This window comes from Mchenga conophoros, linkage group LG7 (assembly GCF_057382185.1).
Source record: "Mchenga conophoros isolate Kocher_MC1m ecotype Shallow Benthic linkage group LG7, M_conophoros_male_GT1.1, whole genome shotgun sequence".
Taxonomy (NCBI): Eukaryota; Metazoa; Chordata; class Actinopteri; order Cichliformes; family Cichlidae; genus Mchenga; species Mchenga conophoros.
The window spans coordinates 41,493,039-41,514,157 of NC_140532.1; the positions used below are offsets into that span (position 1 = coordinate 41,493,039).

The 21,119-nt window shown below is 39.5% G+C and overlaps 1 protein-coding gene across 4 annotated transcripts; it reads right to left on the minus strand.

Moving 5' to 3' along the window:
• Positions 1 to 394: 394 nt before the first annotated feature.
• On the minus strand, positions 395 to 20,788 carry camkk2 (calcium/calmodulin-dependent protein kinase kinase 2). 4 transcript variants are annotated; one of them, XM_085279315.1, is made up of 18 exons: positions 20,447 to 20,788; positions 14,456 to 14,768; positions 13,914 to 14,255; positions 12,369 to 12,416; positions 11,304 to 11,357; positions 9,977 to 10,028; positions 9,388 to 9,521; positions 9,056 to 9,092; positions 8,900 to 8,921; positions 8,694 to 8,782; positions 6,949 to 7,148; positions 6,710 to 6,763; positions 6,556 to 6,629; positions 6,324 to 6,411; positions 5,850 to 5,981; positions 4,452 to 4,555; positions 4,261 to 4,314; positions 395 to 3,360 (listed from the first exon to the last, which is right to left on the minus strand). In XM_085279315.1, the coding sequence occupies exons 2-18, from the start codon at positions 14,684 to 14,686 to the stop codon at positions 3,288 to 3,290; spliced, it is 1,788 nt and encodes a 595-aa protein (XP_085135441.1). In that variant the 5' UTR covers positions 14,687 to 14,768; positions 20,447 to 20,788; the 3' UTR covers positions 395 to 3,287. The 4 variants fall into 4 exon arrangements, with proteins under 4 accessions (XP_085135441.1, XP_085135442.1, XP_085135443.1 ...); XM_085279316.1 differs by having other exon boundaries at positions 20,123 to 20,788; XM_085279317.1 differs by lacking the exon at positions 4,261 to 4,314 and having other exon boundaries at positions 20,447 to 20,787.
• Positions 20,789 to 21,119: the final 331 nt, after the last annotated feature.

The window sequence follows — 21,119 nt, forward strand, 5'->3', positions numbered from 1 at the left end:
AGTTTTTGTGCTTTTAGTTTTGCAAACTCAGTGAGTGGTTTTGCTATAAGTCTGAATAGTTTTAGAGATTGTGCTACAGGAATCACAGTTAGGGTTTAAGCATTCAGAAAAAACTGTAACTAAACCCCATTTTTGAAAAATAACCGTCCACGAGCGTGCTGAGCACATGAAATGTGTATACGTGAATTGCTGAATTAAAGCACGACAGTGTTTAAGTGTTTGTAAGGATATGGTAGATGCAGAAATGTTGCTCCCGCTGTGCATTACACACATACAAAGAGCACAATGTGATATTACCGTAAGCCTCTCAAGAATCACAGTATGTTCTGGTGCACAGCACAGACTAGTGGTCTACCTCCGCAACTGCATCAATAACTCAATCCACAACATCACAGAAAGGCAATTATACTTTATTCAAATTATGAACAAGGTACAGGTATGTAGAGAATATTTACTTTAAAGGTCCCATTTGATGTAAAGGACCTCTCATGCTATGACAATACAGTGGTATGTGTTCAGTAGTTAGCATGCATTTAGGAGGAAAAGAGCCCACCCCCCCAAAAGCTCTTAATAAAATTAATTACACTACAGAATGCAAAATTGTGTGAACAATAAAGGTTAATCACTTAGCCTGACCATTCTGGCAACAATGGGCAGGTCTATTGAAACCAGCTACAAGTTTAAATACTGTATAAAATATTTATCATACAGTTGTTTTTGTGACTTGCACCCCACATTCACACTCAAACAGTAGCTCACTTTACTCTTGTTGGTTATGGAAAATATTCACACCAAAGGAAATGCATCTGTCTTCTTATGTTCATGACAACAAATTAATCTGACAGTTAACAGCAACTTACAGTAGGTGCACTATGTTACAACTATGTGGTAACAGTCCACAATCCAGAGCAAACTGAAGATAAACGTTATTATTTGTTGGATATCTTCACCGAAATTACACTTCAAAACTAATTTTAACCTTATTGGAAGTCTAAAACCAAAGTGCATGTCCCTACGCTCTAAGGTGGATATCTTTTTTTGGGGGAAAAAAAAGATACATGAGCAAAACTAATTAACCACATACAGCCCTCTCGATTCAACTCGGTGGGTGTGGACGGTGTACATGACAGGTATCTGACAGGGCGTACCGTTGCACCATAAAGTTACACCATGTGCATAGTACTCGTCTTAAAAAACAGACATACAGTACAGTTCAGAGTGACATGCAAGAAGAAGTACGTACAAAAAGATTCCAGTCCCTTTCTCATACATTCAACACGTTAGTGCTGAAGTAATTAGTGTGTGGAAGCATTGAATGTAATAACTACTTTCAATATCGTGCTAATACGCTAAGTTAACTAAAGACACACTGATGAGGGAAACAATGATGGCTCAACAAAATGTACAAAAGTGTGGGAGGAAAAAGAAATACTGGCAGTGGCCAGTGGTACCCCTCAGCCTCCTACTAGATGCACCTGTGGTCTGAATTTCAAAATCCTACGTCATCTTGTTCTCGAGTTATCACATTTACATTTCAGAAAACTTGACCTCTGACCTTGAGGTCAAGATCACTGAGATTTAAACCCGTCAGAGATTTTTAGTAGCTACAATCTGAAACTCCTACGTCGCTTCATTCTCAAGTTATCGCATTAATAAACTTGAGCGTCCTGGCAGGGTGACGACAACCCCCATCAGCCTTTTACTGCTGAGGCATAAATAACTTAATGCTTTAGGACCGAAAATGAAGCTCGTTAATAAAAAAAACAAAACAAAAACAAACCTACTTTAAAAGTTGAAATATTTGCAGAGTTGTCTACAGCCCAGACCAAACATGAGAAATGTTTCTAAGTTCAACACTTCGACAATATGCCATGCATAGATTTGTACAAAAAGTCTGCATTTGCACTATGCTTCCATTTTAGACTCACTTCAGCAGCCATTTCTAATAGATCAGCATTATTTATTTATTTATTTCAATTTATCATAGTTTACAAAATGACTTTGAAATGTGCAGTTTTAACATAATATCGGTACCTCCTACAATACAAAAACAAACAAAACTAGTAAAAACATTCACAAGTTTTTTGTTGTTGTTGTTTTAAGCTTGAGGTTCAATTGTGATTTTCTGTTTAATTTGTCTGCATACAGACCTCAACTTGGAGAAGTGAAACAAATACGTGAACACAGTGAAATCATGTGACGCTCGGGATCCGACCACAAAGCCCGTTTTTGTCTAAACAGACCGATTTACAGCTTCAACAACACGTTTAACCTACAGAATCATTTAGAACTAACACGTTGTGTTTTCCCCCAAACACATCAGGTAGTAGCTCACCTTCACCTTCACGCAGGATTTATAGCAAACACCTAAAAATCACATAATTGTACATCTTAAAAAGATTCACCAGAAGCACTAGATCTTTAAAACAAGGAAAGAGGAAGGATGACTTTTTTATGCCCTCTTGTATGCAGCAATGAATGTTATTATTCACAAAGCACTATATCAACTGTATTAAAGCTTTCTGAAAGCTATTGATTGTAGTAAATGAGAAAAAAAACAAAAGTAATGGCTGTACAACAATGTAACTGTTTAGAAATAGCTTATACAGTGTTTGCATTGGGAAAGTAAACACATGCATTCGGTGAAGTAAACATTTTTTCACTCTCCTTTTTTTCCCCATTTTGGGTAAATTCTATAGATACTTCACTCTAAAATGTGTTACCAAACTGGGCACTGCTACCACGAAGCAGAGTGAACCAGACAATCGTTTTTAAGAAAACTGCTTATTTAATTGTTGGTGGTGATGGTGAAGACAACCATCCTGCCCCCCACCCAAAACCCCCCTCCAAATATTCCTTCGTCCCATATACCTGAAACACAAGTGGCTAGACTATGATAAAACCCGAAACTGTACAGCTGAAGCCTGAGACAAAGCATGCTAGGACTATAAGAGCATGCAGGGTAGGAGAAGGAGTGGGCCAGGCAAAAGGGGGCGAAGGTTGAAAGTAAAGGAGGATGCTCCACCCTTGGATGGTTTCCATGTTACAGTTTAAGTCCCATAACCTTAAATTAAACTGTGTAAGAGGACAGGACAGAATAAAAGCTTAGAAAGTGATCATCAAAGTGCCTTAGAGCATTATTTCCTCCCTTTTGTTAGTGTCTGCCACACTCGACCACCTCCCAAGAAATGATGTGTGGGCTGCAAGTATAAAACTGTGAGTAAAGGGGTTTTGTGCTGTGTGATTGCAGGCAGCCAGATGCCAGCGTGCATATTAAACCTCCCGCATCAGGAAAGAGTCTCATCCTCTCCCACGTAGGGCAGGTTCATACTTCTCATCCCGTCACCGCTTTCCTGTTTCCTAAGTAACACAGCAGAGAGGCAGCGTTAGTTATAGCAGTGCTGTAGGCTCGCTGTCATTCCTATTTCACTGAACAGAGAAAATAATCAGATACTATTAAGCCCTGTTTACTAAGTCAAAGCAACCATTTAGCTGTTACATGGCACCGAGTTCATTTCTACAGCAGATACGGTGAAAGAGAGCCCCAGGAAAGGTTGAAAAAACAAAAACTGGTGAAAGCGGGGAAACAATATCTTAAAAAAGTAAAGATGGCATTAATTTACAGACATGTCCTTTCATTAAATGTCAAGACTGCTTCATGCAAGGGAAAGTAAAAACACATGAAGATAAATGGATGCTCTTGGCCCATGATGAACTGAGTGTGGACAAAAATGCTTTTTATTATGACTTGACTTTTAAAATGCTTCTTTAATTTGTTTTGTTTTGTGGGTCAACCCAGAAAAAAACCTAATAACCTAATGAACCCTCTGTGATAAAGGACATCGTTCTGTGTATCAGCTGGTCACCCGCTGTTCGCGTAGTTTTGTTTACACTCAGTAGCTTATGTGCGTCCTAATTTATCTTCCATTATATGAATGCCTAATTGAATGACATATTTACAGTATTTCCCCGCTACACAGTTCATACTACACCAAAAGCACCCTCAGACACAGATAACGACAGGAAATTGGATTGCAGGTACTGAAGGTTCTTAAGTGAAGCTCAACATTCCCTAACAAGGCTTCTCCAGACATCCCCAAACCACCAGAGGTTAGTTAACAAATGTGATGCACAGGAGTATTTGACCATCACCACCATACTGGGAGACAGCTGCTTATATCATGCCAGCGGGTCTTAAAATATTCTCTTGACCACTTAAACAGCATTACAGCAGGCAAGAACTATGCCAGCATTATTTACCTTTTTTGGTTACAATGAATGTAGCAGTATCTCACACTGCCTGCTCTGCCTTTCCTACAGGGCAGGAGAAGGGGGAGAGAAATAACACCAACAGTCTTTCAGACAAACTACTCGGCAAGCCTCGGCTGGCTCTGCTGCTGCCTTTTTCTTTAGAGTTTAGAAACTGTAGTGTTTTTGTAAACAGTGCTTACGTGAGGGTTTGCCCTGGAGGACACAAACTGCTGCGGTCCTCCTTCCGGCCCCAGTCAAAGGGGTTTCCGAAGGATCGCTTCCTGAGCATAGTTCTTACCAGGATCTTCAAAAAAGTAAACAGTACTTAGTAATGTAAAGATGAAAAGCTTCAATTTTATACATTTTAAAAATGTCCTTCATTTTAGAGCCCTAACAATGAGAACACAGCTAAAGAACTGATTTCTCCTAGATGTTATTGTCCTACAAAACAGTATGCAGTACTCATCAAAAACCACTATATCATTAATATGTAATTCATATTTAAGAAAATGTTTCTGCTGTGATAACAGATGGCAATGTCGTGATAGATCTGATGAATTTGGAAGTCAGATGTATTTTCCATTTGTGACTTTTAACTTTTTTTAAGTTAAAAGTCAAACAAAAATGTTAAACAACATTAATTAATGCAGCTAAAGAAAATCTTTTTTTTGAAAAAATGAGTCATGCATCTGCTGTAGCTCAAAGTGTTGAAAGAGGAACTGAGTAGGTGCAGTGCCTCAGCTGTGGGATGGTGCAATGTGACTGAAATTCTTTTTCGTCTTTCGGCTGCTCCCCTTAGGGGTCGCCACAGCGGATCATCTGCCTCCATCTCACCCTATCCCTAGCTTCCTCTTCTGTCACACCAACGCTCAACATGTCCTCCTACATTACATCCATAAACCTTCCCTGAGGTCTTCCGCTTTTCCTCCTGCCTGGCAGCTCCATCTTTAACATCCTTTGTCCAATATATTCACTATCACCCTCTGCACGTGTCCAAACCATCCCAGCCTTTCCTCTCTAACTCTGTCTCCAAACCACTCAACCTGAGCTCTGCCTCTGATGTGCTTATTCCTATTCCCGGTCTCTCCTAGGGAAAATCTCGAAATTAACTCTGCAAACCATACATCATAGCAGGTCTCACTAGCGTCTTATAAACCTGCCCTTTCCCTCCTGCTGCTATCCTTCTGTCACAAATCACCCATGATATTTATCTCCCACATCACCCTGCCTGCACGGTCTTCTTCGCCTGCACTTTAGATGGTTGACCCCAAGTATTTAAACTTATCTACCTTCACTACCTCTACTCTTTGCAACTTTGCTGGGTTCTATTTCATAAGTTGCTAAAACACTCTGTTGTACTAAGTAATTAAGCTAATTTATACTAATGCAAATTTGCTAAGAAATAATCTTTTGCTCCTGATGGAGCATTCGTTCTCTCTGGTACTTTTTATTACTATTTCATTGTAGCCGAGTTGCCCATAAATGATACCCAAATGTGATATTTCCTGTTATGACACCAAGAGAAAAGCAAATTAGGGTCTGAAGTGACTGTAATGTTTTTAATGCTTTTGTGAGACAAACATTGTTCACAAACTCACCACTGTTGCCAGGCTGGGGATGTGTTTAACAGAATTCTCCACTTCCTCCTCGGTTACTTCAATAAGCATACAGCAGTTATCGTCCTCAGGGGGAAGTGGCTCAGCACCATGCCTTGTCACCCATGGGTGTACCTGGACACAAGCACAAGGCAAACAAAGGAGTTCTTTGAGTAATCAGATTATGTGCCACACATATAAACTTAGACAGTGTCTTTGGAGGCACAACAGTAAAAATTTACTCAGGCTGAATCTAAGTGCAAAATTATACTTGTTAGATCAACGTAAGCTATTCATTCATATCTATAAATATATGTAAACTGCTATAGATTATACTTCACAAACAGTTGATTTATGAATTTAATGACATAAAAGACTGTAATGTCCAAACAAAAGAACAATAATCCTTTTGACATTTTGTGTGTGTGTGATATTTAAACATGACACATGGCCACCGGCAGCTACCCGTGTGTTTACCTTAATCTGTGGGATCGTTATCCTGGTCTCTGGATTCTTGTCCAGCATTTTCAATAACAAATCCTTGAGATCATCTGATATGTCGGCACTGTTGTAACAAAAACTAATTAGACAACTGAGTAAATATGTTATTGAGAAAGTGCCAAAATTGTGTATTTAATTTAATAAATATGCTATTTATACAATAAACACTGGGAACAGCCATCTGTTAAAAGAGCAAGGCAGAACTTACTGTTCTGGTAACACCACGGGTTGTGTCTTGATTTTTTGATGAAGACTGAGAATGCGCTCATCCATAAATGGACACTGTGAATACAAACAAAGTGTGTCGATTTTAGCAGGATCACTAGTACCAAAAAAATGTTAATGTTTTTACCCCAACTCACCTCTCCAAAGACAAAGCAATACAGTGTCACTCCCATGGCCCAAACATCCAAAGCCTTAGCAGAAAAGCAAAACAGGTTTAATTTGATGTGAAAATGATTGTTGGGTAGCTGAGATTCAAAATTTCATAAATGTTTGGAAAGCAGGAACATTTTAATGGAAAAAGAAAATCAAAAACAAAAGTTCTTGCATTTCTGAAAGTCATCCCAAGAGGGCACTAGTTAGCCGAATACTGCTTCACCTTTCCAGAGAAGTTCTTTCTGGTCTCAGAGAGCGTTTCAGGAGCAAGAAAAGCAGGAGTTCCAACTGTGCTGGTCAACAGGGCGTCAGCTCCCTCAAACTGGTTACTAACTCCAAAGTCTGCAATCTTGATGTGTCCATCTTCTCCCACCAGCAGATTCGACGGTTTGACGTCTCTGTGGATGATCCTCTGGTAATGTACTATTAACAGAAAAAACGAACAAACTTTATTATCGCAATCGGGTCACATTCGTAGTATTCACTTTATGGCAGAATTAAGATGTTCTAATGGTGAAAAACGGCTTGACCATTTTTTTTAATGGCTTGGACTCGTGAAGAAAAATCTCTGGTAGTGTAGTTAGACAGCCAGCAAGACGTTTGGTAAATGATGATAAATTATGTCCACACTACCTGGTTAAGATGTGAAAATGAGAGTTAAGTGTGCCTTAATTATTTAAACTGTTTTTAACTAATCTACCTGCACCATGACTAAAACAAGCCTACTTTCCTTTCCAAATGACTCCAGACTGTTTTTGTGTCCATCCCTGCTTGCACTGATATGCATTAAGAGCCGCTGAAATTATGTGAAATGAACTTTGTGGAGTGTTGCTAGAGTCAAGAGCAGCTCAGACAAAGGCCTTGTGTAAATGGCAGGGAAGAGCTGTAGGAGGACAGCACTTGATTGTACAATCAGAGCTTCATCTTCTTACCACAATCATAATTCTAATGGAAAGCATTAGCAGACTTTTATCTCTATAAGGACATGCTGATACTATGCAACATCACTGTAATGAGCTAATTTTTAAACAAAACTATTAGTATGGGAAAAACATCTCTGGCTGATATTTTTCTCCAAAGAGAAGACTGAATTAAAGAAATGACGCGACACAATTTCAGATCTATGGTCTAAGCTGTATTTGTGCTATTATTAGTTCACCTGGTCAGAAAAACCTGGGCTACCAGAATGCAAAGGTGATGTCATATGAATATATACAAAGTTATATGAGCAAGGAAAAAATAAAATGAAAAACTGAATCTCAGAATTTTGTCCAAACAATAATGAAAAAGATATTCAGCTTTTGAAATTGGTGCCTCTAAATCTGACAAGTATACACTCACCAACCACTTTGTTAGGTACACCTGATAACCTGCTCGTTAACACAAACATTTAATCAGCCGATGGCAGCAACCCAGTACTGTTTAGCAATGTAGACATGGTCAAGAAGACCTGCTGAAGGTCCAACCGAAGAATGGAGTCCGGAGACGAAAAGTGATCTGAGTGAGTTTAAACGTGGCCTGGTCGTTGGTGCCAGATGGGCTGGTCTAAATATTTCAGAAACCAATGATCTACTTGGATTTCTTCCACACACCTTTATTAATCGCCTTGTTGAATCTATGTCATGAAGAATAAGATTAGTTCTGAAGGCATGAAGGGGTCCAACCAAGTATTAGTAAGGTGTACCTAATAAAGTGTCCACCGAGTGCTTTATTTTGTACAAACTGAAAAAAACAACATTTCAAGACTAGAACAACTGTCACAGTCGGCGTGACCAAGGTAAACTTGTTTAATGAGCCATTTTGATGTTGTACACAGTGCTGGCCATCTTGGTGGGTTAACAACATAAAATCTGTTGAGTAAAATTAATTCACTTTGCAAGTCAGATTAAATCTATCTACACATGCGTAATAAACACTAATGTAGTCACAGGGTAGGTGGAAGAGTAGCAGGAGGTTTTGAAAACTCACAGTACTCGATTCCCCTGAGAAGATCCTGGAAGTAAAAACGTGCCTGGTCCTCGCTGAAAGGCTTATCGGTCGGCACCTCCATCACAGCCCTAGATACACACGGTACAACATCAACAGGTACACACACAAACACACTCAATTACCAATCATAACTAATGAGACTGGGCTCATTCCAGTGTCACAATCATATAAGAGGCTTAGCTTACCCTTGCTTCACCAGCTCAAACACTGTAACAGAAAACAAAGGAGGTTAGTGAGGACAAGCAAACTAAAAAAAAACAAAACACATCTTTTAAAGATGAGGTTAAAATTGACTTTGTTTTATGCTTGCTGTGATGTGTTGTTGTCTGGCCACAACATACCCATGTACAGATGGTCCTCACCGGGGTCATCCAAAACCTGGCACCACATTGAAGAGGAATGGAAATGTGTGAACACAGATACACAACAGATCATCTTTTGATCTTTTGTACCAGGCAAAGTTAAATATACCTTCGGTGGAATTTCTAATAACAATACATAGAGTAGAAAGATAGCTTTACAGTCTAACACAATTTATGTACATTTTAAGGTTCTTCAAAATGCCATTGCTGTTTCCTTTCCTTTCTTAACTTGTTTAAAATTAGCGTAATACCAATAAGTAATCCTTAAGAGATCAAATGAAAATATCCACATGTTTTACAAGATTACTCACTTCTACTAGTTTGACTACATTAGGGTGGTCAAGCTTTTTAAGGATGGCAATCTCTTGATAGACTCGCTCCAGCGGCCCTTTAGGTTGGGCAGGCCCCTCGGGAGCGGCTCTTGCCCCACGAGGAGGAGGTCTCCCTGATGGAGGAAACAGGGGACAATATGGGAAGGGTAGAGGGACAGGATAAAGATAGAGTCAAATCCTAAGTATTGGTATGTTCTGTTAACATTAACATTATCATTACAGACATTACAGATGCTCTGCTCTGGCCCTGAATCTAAGAAACTTGGAAAGAAGCTGACTTTTTGAAGATGTTTCATCTCTCATCCGAGAAGCTTTTTAACACCTTGGCCATGTGATGAGACACATGATCAACAGCAGGTCAACAACCCTCTTAAGGGAGAACTTCCACTCGGGTTTAAATACCTGGGACGCTCCACCATTGGTTTTGAGAACTGAAGAAGCTCCTCAGATGAGAAGTGACACGTCTTCAAGAAACTTAAAGAAGTCCAGTCGCTTTTCTTTCCAAGCTCTTTAGATTACCATGAACTGGATGACTGAGACCTTACACAGAAATATGGCCCTTACTTACGTGGGAAACCTGCCTGCCTCATCAGCCTCTTCTTGGAAAGCACCTTCATCGCCTACAGCACAGAGAGGGAAACTTAGTTGGGTTGCAACAGGTTAAGAGAAACAGAAAGAGTCCAGCAGCCAAGAAAGCCAAAGAAAAGATAAACAGCAGCATGCTTACAGGTTTCTTACACTTGCACCCTAAACCTAGAAATTCTGTAGCTTGAAAATGCTTGGTGTGTTTGTCACTGCTGTCACTGTAGACAGCTTTCCTCAATCGTGGTGTGAAATGATTGAAATCTGAGCCGTAACAGACACATTTTCTGCACATTTACATTAAACAGCATTTCAACTGCACTACACCGTCTATCAAGTTTGGTATTTAAGTGGTTACATGTCATAAAGAAAGCCCAACTCCATTCACTACACAGTGTTTTCAAACATCAAATTTCGTCTGGAGGTGCCGACAGGGGTTAACGAGAAGTCTGGGTGGCAGGGTGGAGTCATGTGCCTCAGCTGACCCGATAGCGATTGAGAGCGCAACCTCTCTGACCCAGAGGAAAGGAAGAAAGCTGACTACAAGTTGGGCAGACGATAAGAGCACAACAGCTGAGAGATGCCCTGCGATGCGGATACACGCAAGTCTCCCACCTGTGAGCTTTGGGAGCTCTTATCCATGTCTGCATTCCAAGATGTGTGGAAGTGGACCAACAGTTTCTTGTGATTTCCCTTGCGTAAACATTGTTGACATACTGTTGAATTGTACTTTCTTTTTCTTTTATTTGAGAGCCAGTTCTTGACTGTGCAGACACTGACACAACTGTATCTATCCCTGGTCTAGACAGATCTTTCTGACCAATGTCTCTCTCTCCACCAGATTATGTCTTCAAAAACTGCCAAGGTTGACAGGAATTTGTATCAGACTTGAAGAGAAAGCATGGTGTGTAACAGCGGCATTGTTTGGTGAATATTTCCCTATTCTTTAATAACTTAAATGCCCTCAGTTATTATGTCAATGATATAATCACTGAATGCGACACGAGGCCTTTGTCACTCGGGAGGAATATTAAAATAATCCCTTTGTCGTTGTCAATCGCTATCATGCAGCTTAATGTGAACTGCAGCAATAATCAAGAACGGCAAAAACACAAAAGCCTGAAATGATGTGTTATTACATTAGTCGACGAGCTCAATTATCTGGAGACATGTTCACATGCAGAGGCTCCACATCAAATCACACCAGTAAATATTACAAGAGGGGTTGATTATTGCAAAGTTAACCAGCGGTCGCCTGACCTGTGATAAGGAAATAAATCACATCTGGACTCGCATGTGCATTACAAACTCACATAGTATGTGTTGTCATCCTCATTGTAAGCCAACTTGACAACACCATAGGAGCCCTGTCCGGAAACAAGCAAAAAAGAAAACATGAGGGAAAAATCTGAATAAATAAATATATATATGTGCTGTCAGCGTTACTCTCGTTAAAATGACGTTAACCCCATAACCACATTAATGCGGCAAATCTCCATTAGCGAGTTAGCGCGGATCGCCCCGTCATTTTAACGAGATTAACGCTGACAGCACTAATATATATATATTAAGCAGTTAGTTCTTAATGTGACACTAAAAGTGTAACGCAAATGCAAAGGAATACATAGATACACACAGGAATAAATACACAAACACACAAGGGAATTGAGTGGGCTGCTTCAAAATGAGAACAGAGAAATTTCAAATCATCGCTCCTCTCTCTCTTTCATTTTTGATTTCAGGCTAATTAAGGAAACTGGATCTGGTTTATGCTATCAAGCTTCCCTGCCCACACACAGGAAATTCAGGATAAAAAGTAGGCCTAATTACAAGCCTGTGTGTACGAACAAAAACAAACAGAGAGAGAGAGAGAGGGCAGTGTCGGTTCCTGCTGGGGGAGCAGATTGCAGATTGGAGAGACAGCACACAGCTCGTCCTACAGTCCCGGAGATAAACTGATAACACAAGTTTCTCCAACAATTCAAAGAGGCTTTAACTGTCTCCACTGTGCTCAAAAGCGCACACATTAAAAGGTCTACCTACATACGGAAATACACACACATTCTGCCTTAACGATGCCCACAATCTAAAACATTCATATAGGCACACACACCCACTCACTCATACACACACACACTCTCCAAGCCTTGCACAACCCTTAGAGAGTGCTATTTTTACCAGCCTCTCATCCATCTTCCAACTCTCCCATGGCCTCGTGGTTTACACAGAGTTTGGGAAATGAGGACAGCCGGGAAGGAGGATATCAGAGACTGTCCTTGATGATGTGTGCTACTTGACAGACATGCAGTAGGCGGACGGGAGGAGAAAATGGAAGAGTCAGTGAAAGGGAGCAATCAGTGAGCTGTCTCTCATGGTACCTTTCCAATCTCATCTTTCAGCTTGTACTGGTTGAGTTGAACACAGTCCTTTAAGAGGGAGCGAGAGAGGGGAAAAAAGAAAACAATCGTCACATCATCATGAGTATTCCTACAAAATCTGCCTGAATGTTGTCTTGAACCTCAAATTTGCCTTTGACACTTTCTCTCCATTAACATTTTTTAATACATTTCTTCATACCAGCCACTGATTTGCTGCCCTCTAAATCAGGACAATTACTCATTTTTTATGCAATCCAGTTTAAATCAAATTTCACTTCTAATCAATAATAAATTCAACTGTAATCAACAGGACTCATCAAAGACAAGAATGGATAAATCACAAAGAAAAATGTATATATATTTGAAAACTATCTTTTCAAAACTCCCAAGGACACCTTAAAGTACCAGTACACAATGACAGAATCACAGTAAATTATGGTAGAGCTGCTAATCTAAACATTTTTCCATTTTTTTGTTTTGAACAACAGAGAGGAGCTGACAGATGTGTGAAGGCTTTTCAGTCAAATGCATTGTTAAAGTAGAATGATAAGTGAAAGGGTTAATCTAACATCATGTAGATCTCATGTAGATATCGTCAAGATTTAGGCAGTTGTACTACTCTTCCTGATACTTCTCTTCGCCATTGTCATTAAGAGCTTGGTGTGTGTGTTTGTGCTAGGATATTTTGAAGAGCGTCAAAAAGACAGCTTAGCAGTACAAAGCCTGTGAGAGAGAGAAAAGGAGTAAGAATAGGGAAAAATTCAATAGATTTTCTTCAGTATGAAGGGCAGAGCTAATAAAGTTGGAGCTTATTGATATTACAGTCTTGGCTCCCATTCCAAAGGCTGTCCCACACATCATTAAAACACATTTCTAAATGTCATTTATTTGACTGCTCCTCTCTAGACTGCAAGACATATCTGCAGGATATCTCTAAATATTTCACCTAATTAACCTTTATCACTATCAATATGTAATTCTGAGAAAGCAAAATGTCTCTTCAGCCTGCTGCTCTGAAAAATCCTAACTACAACTACATGTAACAGCTACACAGCTACATCTACTTGGACTATAAAACCTTACCTTTGTGTCCACAAAGCTTGCTCTTTATCACTTTGCTGCTGATTTTAAGACAAATGCACATGTAGTTCTTACTGTCAGACAGCTGTGGTATTTCTTATGACACACTAACATGTGTGGGGCACTTTAGTGCCTCGCTCTGTGTCATTAGTTAGGTTATCCATGTGTAATGGTTTATGCAATACACAATGCTGAAGGGAATACAATGAGTCACATGGTGCAAAAATTACATAATAACCAAAATATTATGGCATATGCTGCAACCTCATTATAACTCATACTGACTTAGCACTCGTGGTAGATATTAAACTACTGCTACCAATATGGCTAACACTTATTATATAGCACGATTAATTTGATTTAGCTATATTTTCTCCATTTAACGCAGGCTGAAACACATTGCAAGCTACAAAATCCTTATACCATTAAAACTGAAACTAAATTAGCTTTAATGCTTAATCATACCTGGAGGTCTGTGATGGAAACACTGTGGGACTCCACAGTGGGCCGGCGGGGCAGGCGTGGAGAAGAATGAGGTGACGTGATGGGGGAGTACGGTAACGATGGATAAATATAGCGCCCATTAAGTCCCGGTGAGCTACAGGGTGAGGTTGCTGTTTGTGAGCGCTCCTGCAGAGAGAGTTTCCTGTCTGAAAAGTTTAACCTTCCCCTTTGCTCTTGGCTTCCGGGTAGTAGAGCTTCTGGCCGACCAACTGTATGAGACAGAAGGTCACAGGATGGAGTCCGGAAAGGTGCTGCCACAGAGGAAGCTGGCTCCGGCGTCTCTGAACTGTCCATTTCTTCTACCTGACATGAGATGGATTTGAATGGTTTATACTTCTCTTACTTACTAATCATCCACTTCATATCCTCTATTCACCTGCACCTTGATGTACTTACGGTTCTACTAGACAAAGATTGTTATATGTAAAATCCTGCTAAACCTTACACTTCATACAGTAGACATCAACATCTCTAGCATGAACCCTTGCCTTTGTTGCTCTTACCTCTTCCTCCCCAGCCTCTCCAGGTGGTCGGCTGGGTTCATACTCTGTTACGACAATTAGGGACTCCATTGGATCCGGCGAGGGTGTCTCAGAGTGGGTGTTTAAAGGTGGGGCAGGACAGCTGCACAGTAGATCAGGCAAGGGCTGAGAGGGTTGCACTGGATTTGCATGACTGCTGCAAGAGGCTGGAGGCTCAGCAGATGGCCAAGGGGTTACATGACAAGGAAACATGGTGCCTCTTCACAAAGACTGCCAACCAGTGCTCCATCAGATGGGAACGTATGGGGAATGTCTCTTAATCTATGACAGCAAACTAAAAAATGAGAAAGTGCATGTGATTAATACTTCACACCCTTACAACTTCTGTGTTATTTTCTTTTTTATTATGACCATCTCCTAGAGTATGCTGCAGATAGTCCGTTCTTACACTATCCCAGAGGTTGTACTCTGAACCTTGTAACCTTTAATCTATAATTATGTCTGCAATCATGCAAATGATTCACGGTGATTGCTTGTTAAGATTCAAAACCACTCAACTTTCAAGATATTTTCACTACGTTCAAGTATATTTATATTTATTTATATAAATATTAGAAGTGGCACGATACCACTTTTTTATGTCTGATACCAATACTGATATCATAAATTTGGATATCTGCCGATACCGATATAAATCCAATATAGGGTATTTCATAATCAATAAAAGGTTTTTTTAAATATTTTGCTGCATTTTGTATAAGTTCATACTCAAGTTTAAAAAAAAACCAAAACACTAAAGCTATTTTTTTTTTACCTATATGCAAAAAAATACACTGCACCCAAAATATTTCATAGTTCAGCAACACTGATCAATCTAATAAAGTTAAACCTACACCATCCTCCCTATTCTGGTATTTTAAAGAGTGCTTAGTGGAAATATTAAACAACCTAACTAATAGGGTTGCCAACTCCCAGCAAAAAAATAAAAAATAAAAATAGGGAACCACCCCCCACCCTCATAATGCTTAATTGACATAATGGACTTTAATTTAAAGCACGTGTAAAAGAAAATAAAAAAATTTTTAAAATGCACAGAAGTCAATAATTTTTCTACAATAATTAAATAGATTCAACATCTTTCTTCAACAGAATTGCAAATGAAAAAGTACTGCAGCTTTCTAGGTTATAAATTTGACTTAATAGTTACTATATACAATAATGGATTTCTATACATTTTACATCAGACGAAAACTTTGACTGTAAGATTCAGATAATTATTTATTAAAAGCTAGAAATGACAATTAGAAGGAAAAGTATGTCTTTGTGCCCCTTTTCCCTGTTAATGCCCTATCGGCCCCCCTGGCTAAACTTTGCTAGATCCGCCCCTGCACACTTACCAGCCGTCAGCTACATAGAAAAAGATCCTGGTGTAGAAAGTAATAAATAAATTCTAACAACAGATTATCAAGCTTAAACGTGCTGCTGTTGTTTATCCGCTGGTTTCCTCTTTCTGGCGCAAAGTGGGCGATAAACAAACAAGAGAGACGGTAGTCGTGACAGAAAAGCCGATCACCTGATCATTGATCAGTTTCATGATTGAAGTAGCAACAGGAGAGGGAGGGAGAGAGAAGAGGCAGTCGCTCCATATATTGGTTGTTAAGCTTAACGTGGGAATGCTTTACGAACATTCAGAGATGAACTTACACACTTGCTTTACTTCTCTAGGATAGCTTTCTCCGAGATGAAATGCTGGTTTATGAGCGCGTAGCGAGGCTCCAGATGCTCAACCAGACCCCGGACAAGTCTCGCACGCCACAGCCGCTCTATCACGAGATGCACACTGCTCCGACGTGCTAAGGTTATGAGCTAGGTTACACTATGTCACTAGTTTTGTGAGGTGCTTTGTGATATTTAATGGATCAGATTACATTTTTTATTTCTCTCCGATATCCCATCCAGTAATTTAGATCAGTATCGGACCAATACCGATACGTAATATCGGATCGGTCCATCTCTAATAAATATATATATTCAATAAATTGGATTTGGATTTAGGGGAATAAATATATTAAAAAATGAATACAACCTAATAACACATAGTACACAAATATCCTTATTATCTTTATTGAGGTGCAAAGCAATACATCTACACATTATCTCATCATCAGCAAATATTAATTAAAGCAATAGCAATATAATGTGTTTGTAAAAGATGCAATTTCCTATTCACACAGTCCCTTTTGCCAGAGTTCTCCTAGTAACATCTGCACAGTCACCTGGACTACTAGACATTACTCTTACACTTCACCTGTGATTTGGGTGAAGCCAGATTAAACAAACTACTAAACTTCAGTTCCACTATTAATAATTTTAGCTTGATGCACAGTAAGCCAACTTCACTGAAAAGGTGCATACTTCCCCTGTTTTTGAACTGGTGCCATACAACTTTAAACTGTGAACTGGGAGCCGAAATTAAGAAAAACAGAGGTTGACTGTTTCTTTTCAGCCAAGAATAATTTAGGGCTGGCATAAATCCTGTGACAAAGTATGGTAAAATTTACATGTAAGGTTCAATTATCCACAGAGCCTGAGCAGCACGACCCAACTTGTGGGTGTAATGAAAACGTGTGGGATAAACAATCAGGGATGCTGTTCACTGGCTCTGAAACATAAGCAGATAGGGCTGCTTCCATAAGAAACATCCATGGTGCAGAAATTTTCCCACACGTTCTGTTAGGTGATAATTAATTCAGGCAAACGCGTCTAGTATCGCAAACTACAGATACAATGCATCTATAAACGCATGGGTGCAGTCTGCTTTTGATGTTGGGCACACAGTAGCGTGGTGGTTAATTTTTATCTGTGAAGCATCTAACCAAAACCATTTCTTGCATAATTAAAAGAGGCTAATTTCCATCTTGAAATCCACTCAGTTTATTATTTGCCTATTACGTGACAGAGAAATGGAGACAGGAGAAAAGAGAAGAGGAAAAAGAAACAGACAGATCCCCTATATTTTCTGTCATGGTTTTGACAGGATTGTGGCACTGTCGGTGTGTGGGAGCTGAGTAAACCTCACAGATACAGAGAAAAAAACAACAAAGGGAAGCCATAAGGCAAGCAAGACAGTGGGAGATCCAGCCAAGCTAAGAGCGAGAACCATGTGTGGGAAGAAACACCCACTCCAGGTGGGCTCTCTTCTTTCACTGCCAACCTATATATACAGTACTATTGTAATGTAAACTGACAAAAGAGGAAAAGAAATGCTGCACATTACAGAATAACAGTTTAATAAGAAGGAACTGAAATTGCTGGGTGTTTTAACTGCCAAGTCTATTTAGCCACTTAAATTACCCCCTTGTGATTTTTTTTAAATGTTTTTTTAACTGTTATGTTAAAACATTTTCAAAACCAGAAACATTTTCATTTCAATTTTGCTGTAGAGGATAAATGTTGCTTATTTGCGTCTTTCTCAAGTCAATTTAACACCTCTGGCTTTCATGACCTCTGAAAACTTCTGACATGTTATTAAAAGCAGATACTTTTTGGTTGGTTTTAATTCATTAAAACAAAAGTATTCCGACTAGAAGTGAGTGTTAACTTACCCAGTTTGACCTACAGATACACAGATGACACAAAACAAGGCCTGTTTCCATAAAAACAAAAGGGTGTTTATGCAGTATCATCAGTTGATGATGGCATAAACTCCTAACGTGACATTGTAACTGTTAGTCAGACAAGACAATATTACTGCAAATCTCATTTCCTACCTAGAAGGGCTGGGTTTTCAGCAGGAGATGTACTTGAATGCTGAAATCACGATGATTCGGTTTGATACAATATTTTGCATCCACTATTTGCTAAAGTCATTTTTGAAACTGCAAACTCCCAATTCCCTCGCACTAAAGATAAATACGCTACCTCAAAAGTCACCAAGTTTCTGTGACACAAGAGAACTGCACAGACTTCAATTTCATTTTTGTACAAAAACACTGTGCATCATTAATGACTGAACTGCTGGCTAAAGCCCAAAACTTCCCTGATCCCTGCGGATCACAGCAGCACGACGAAGAACAAGGAGTCAGATTTGAGCCTCGAGAAACACCAACAGATGCTGCCTAGCTCCAGATGCCATACCGTGCCTTTTATCATAACAAAAATCATGTGACCTGCCTGTCACTATCTAAGCGGGAGAGGATGGGAGGGGAAGAGAGGACTTATCACAACTTGCAGGGGGTCCAAGCCATGTAGAGCATTAATAACAACACAGGCACTGTGTTATGGAAATACCAGTACAACACAGGGCCATCTGGAGCAGAGGAGGATCCCCAGCTTCATTAAAAGATCAACAGGGTTACACTGTCAGCGATGTCCGGCACCGTGCGAGAGATAAGCTCCTGTAAATGGAGGAATTATTGTCCTTGATCAACTTAGCTGCAGTGTTGCCACATAATCACAGCACAATTTAGGGAGAATCCGAAAAACTCATTTGGTGACCCAGACATTAAATTGAATTTATTTATTTCAATTTTATTTATATAGCAAGCTGCATTTTATTGCAAGATAAAGACAATCCAACAGAGAGAAACCCACCAATCTGAGGGTCCTCGATACGAAAGCACTTGACAATGGTGGAGAAAAAGATCTACCTTTTAACAGCCCTCCAGTGGATTCATGGAGGGGCAGCAATGCAAACTCCACAAAGACTCTGTGATAATATGTATCAGTCATGCCCTACGTTACAATGGCACAAATCAAATATCAGCCATTTGAATCAGCTGTGTTGGATCAAGGACACATCTAAAACCTGCAGGACACCAGCCCTCGAGGCCTGGAGTTGCCCACCCCTGTGTTAAACGGTTTTAATGATATGACACAAGAGCCCCCCGCCACAGAGGGGACAGAGATAGTAAGGGATATTTAAAGGATTAAGAAAACTGGGATTAACAGGTTAATGGGATTAATTAATGGGTAAAATATGTTAAACCTATTAAATTGGATTTTAATTTTCTTATTGTTTTGTTTTTACTCTAACTTATTTATTTGTGTATTATTTAAAGTGTGCACCTTATCTCTCTTCACCTCTCTATTGGACAAACTTAATTTGTACACATATTGTACTAGTTCTGTTACCAGGCTTCAAAACATAAATTGCTGAATGAAAACAAAGAATTTCAATAATAATAATTATTATTATTATAATTATAATTATAAAAATAATATGGTACAAGTAAATTTAAAGGGCATTTTCCAGAATGAAGGTCCAGCACATTAAATGTGTTTCGACACATTTCTACTCTGTATCTACTGAAAGGTTAAGGCTAACCTTATAAAATAACCACAAAACCTACTATATCAAAGTTAAAGTTCAATTTATTCCTGTAGAGTGATGCCAGGAGTTAAATGTGTCAAATATATATACTTTAAATGGTTTTCCAAAACAAAAAATAACATAATGATAACTAAAATAAAAAACATCGGGGACTCTGTGCCATCAGAGGCTTTCTCTCCTCAAGAATATGTCAGCGCAACTTCCCAAAATGGTAACATTAGATGTTACCAGAGCCCAACATGAAGATTTGAGACTAAACCGAGACTCTGCAATTTCACAAACACACAAACAATCTTTGAGATAACCGACAAACAATAACACATGCAACTGGCACCACCGGATTTCGTGTTACTTACACCCACAGATAAGAGCTGCTACATCGACTGTAAATGTCAAAGCGGTTAAGCTGCTCCGGTGTTGTTTGGGCGTTCACAAAGTCACCGCCGTCTCAAGTCTAAGCTAACTTAGCTCTGAGCTTCTAAGCCAACCAGCTCAGCTAACGTTAGCAGCTGCCTCATCTGGCAAGATACAGATGTTGTGGATGAAGGAGTCAGTGATGCTAGTACGTCCCAGTAACGTTCATGCTACAGCCGCTGGCAAAGATGCAGGAAGCAATCGTTTAAAAAAAAGAAAAAGAAAATTGTATATATACTGTGTGATTTAACAAACAAAAACCTTACCTTGGCGTGTTATTTAGGCCTACAAGTGAGAAATGTAAGACTCCCCCTCCTTCCTCGTCTGCTGTGTGAGTAGCTTCTGCCCTGCGACAGCTAGCTAGCTGTTTGAGAAACGGAGACTGTAACAGACTGAGAACCGATGTTTTGACGACCAATCCAGCTGAGCACGCAGGTCCCGTGCTTCACATGGAGGAAATGATAACTGCAGGCATTTAACGCAACGCTTTTATATGCTAACAAACAACCTAAGCTACTTCCGCTGAAGGCTACGATGCCCTTTTGCCTTCTTTTATTTCACGAGTTTTAAATATAACATTCACGGTTCCTGGTCGTTTCTGCCTCAACTGCTTTATGACCTAGTGGCACCATCTTGTGGTGTACTGGAGAGTTGGACCTAGTAAAATAAACTGGCCTTGGCTCTTTAATGATGGGCACATTTTATTTAGAGGTCTAACATAATAAGACTATTATATTTAGGGTGGCTGTGATGGCTACCAGGACACTACAGCCAAGCCACTCTCATTACACGTCCTTTGTGTCTATGTGGTTTTGCATCTGATAGCCATTATCTTTAAATCATTGAGCTTCCTGCACTGTCTCCACAGTACATACTGAATATTATTGTAACAGATCTTGCTTGCTCTGCATTTGGTATAAAATGCTCTCTAGATTTTTG

Coding starts and splice junctions, on each gene's coding strand:
- camkk2 (XM_085279315.1), bottom strand. CDS start 14,686: ATGTTTCCTTGTCATGTAACCCCTTGGCCATCTGCTGAGCCTCCAGCC. Junction 8,783..8,899: donor TTTGAGCTGGTGAAGCAAGG/GTAAGCTAAGCC, acceptor GTGTGTATCTAG/GGCTGTGATGGAGGTGCCGA. Junction 6,412..6,555: donor CCCGTGGTGTTACCAGAACA/GTAAGTTCTGCC, acceptor TTGTTACAACAG/TGCCGACATATCAGATGATC.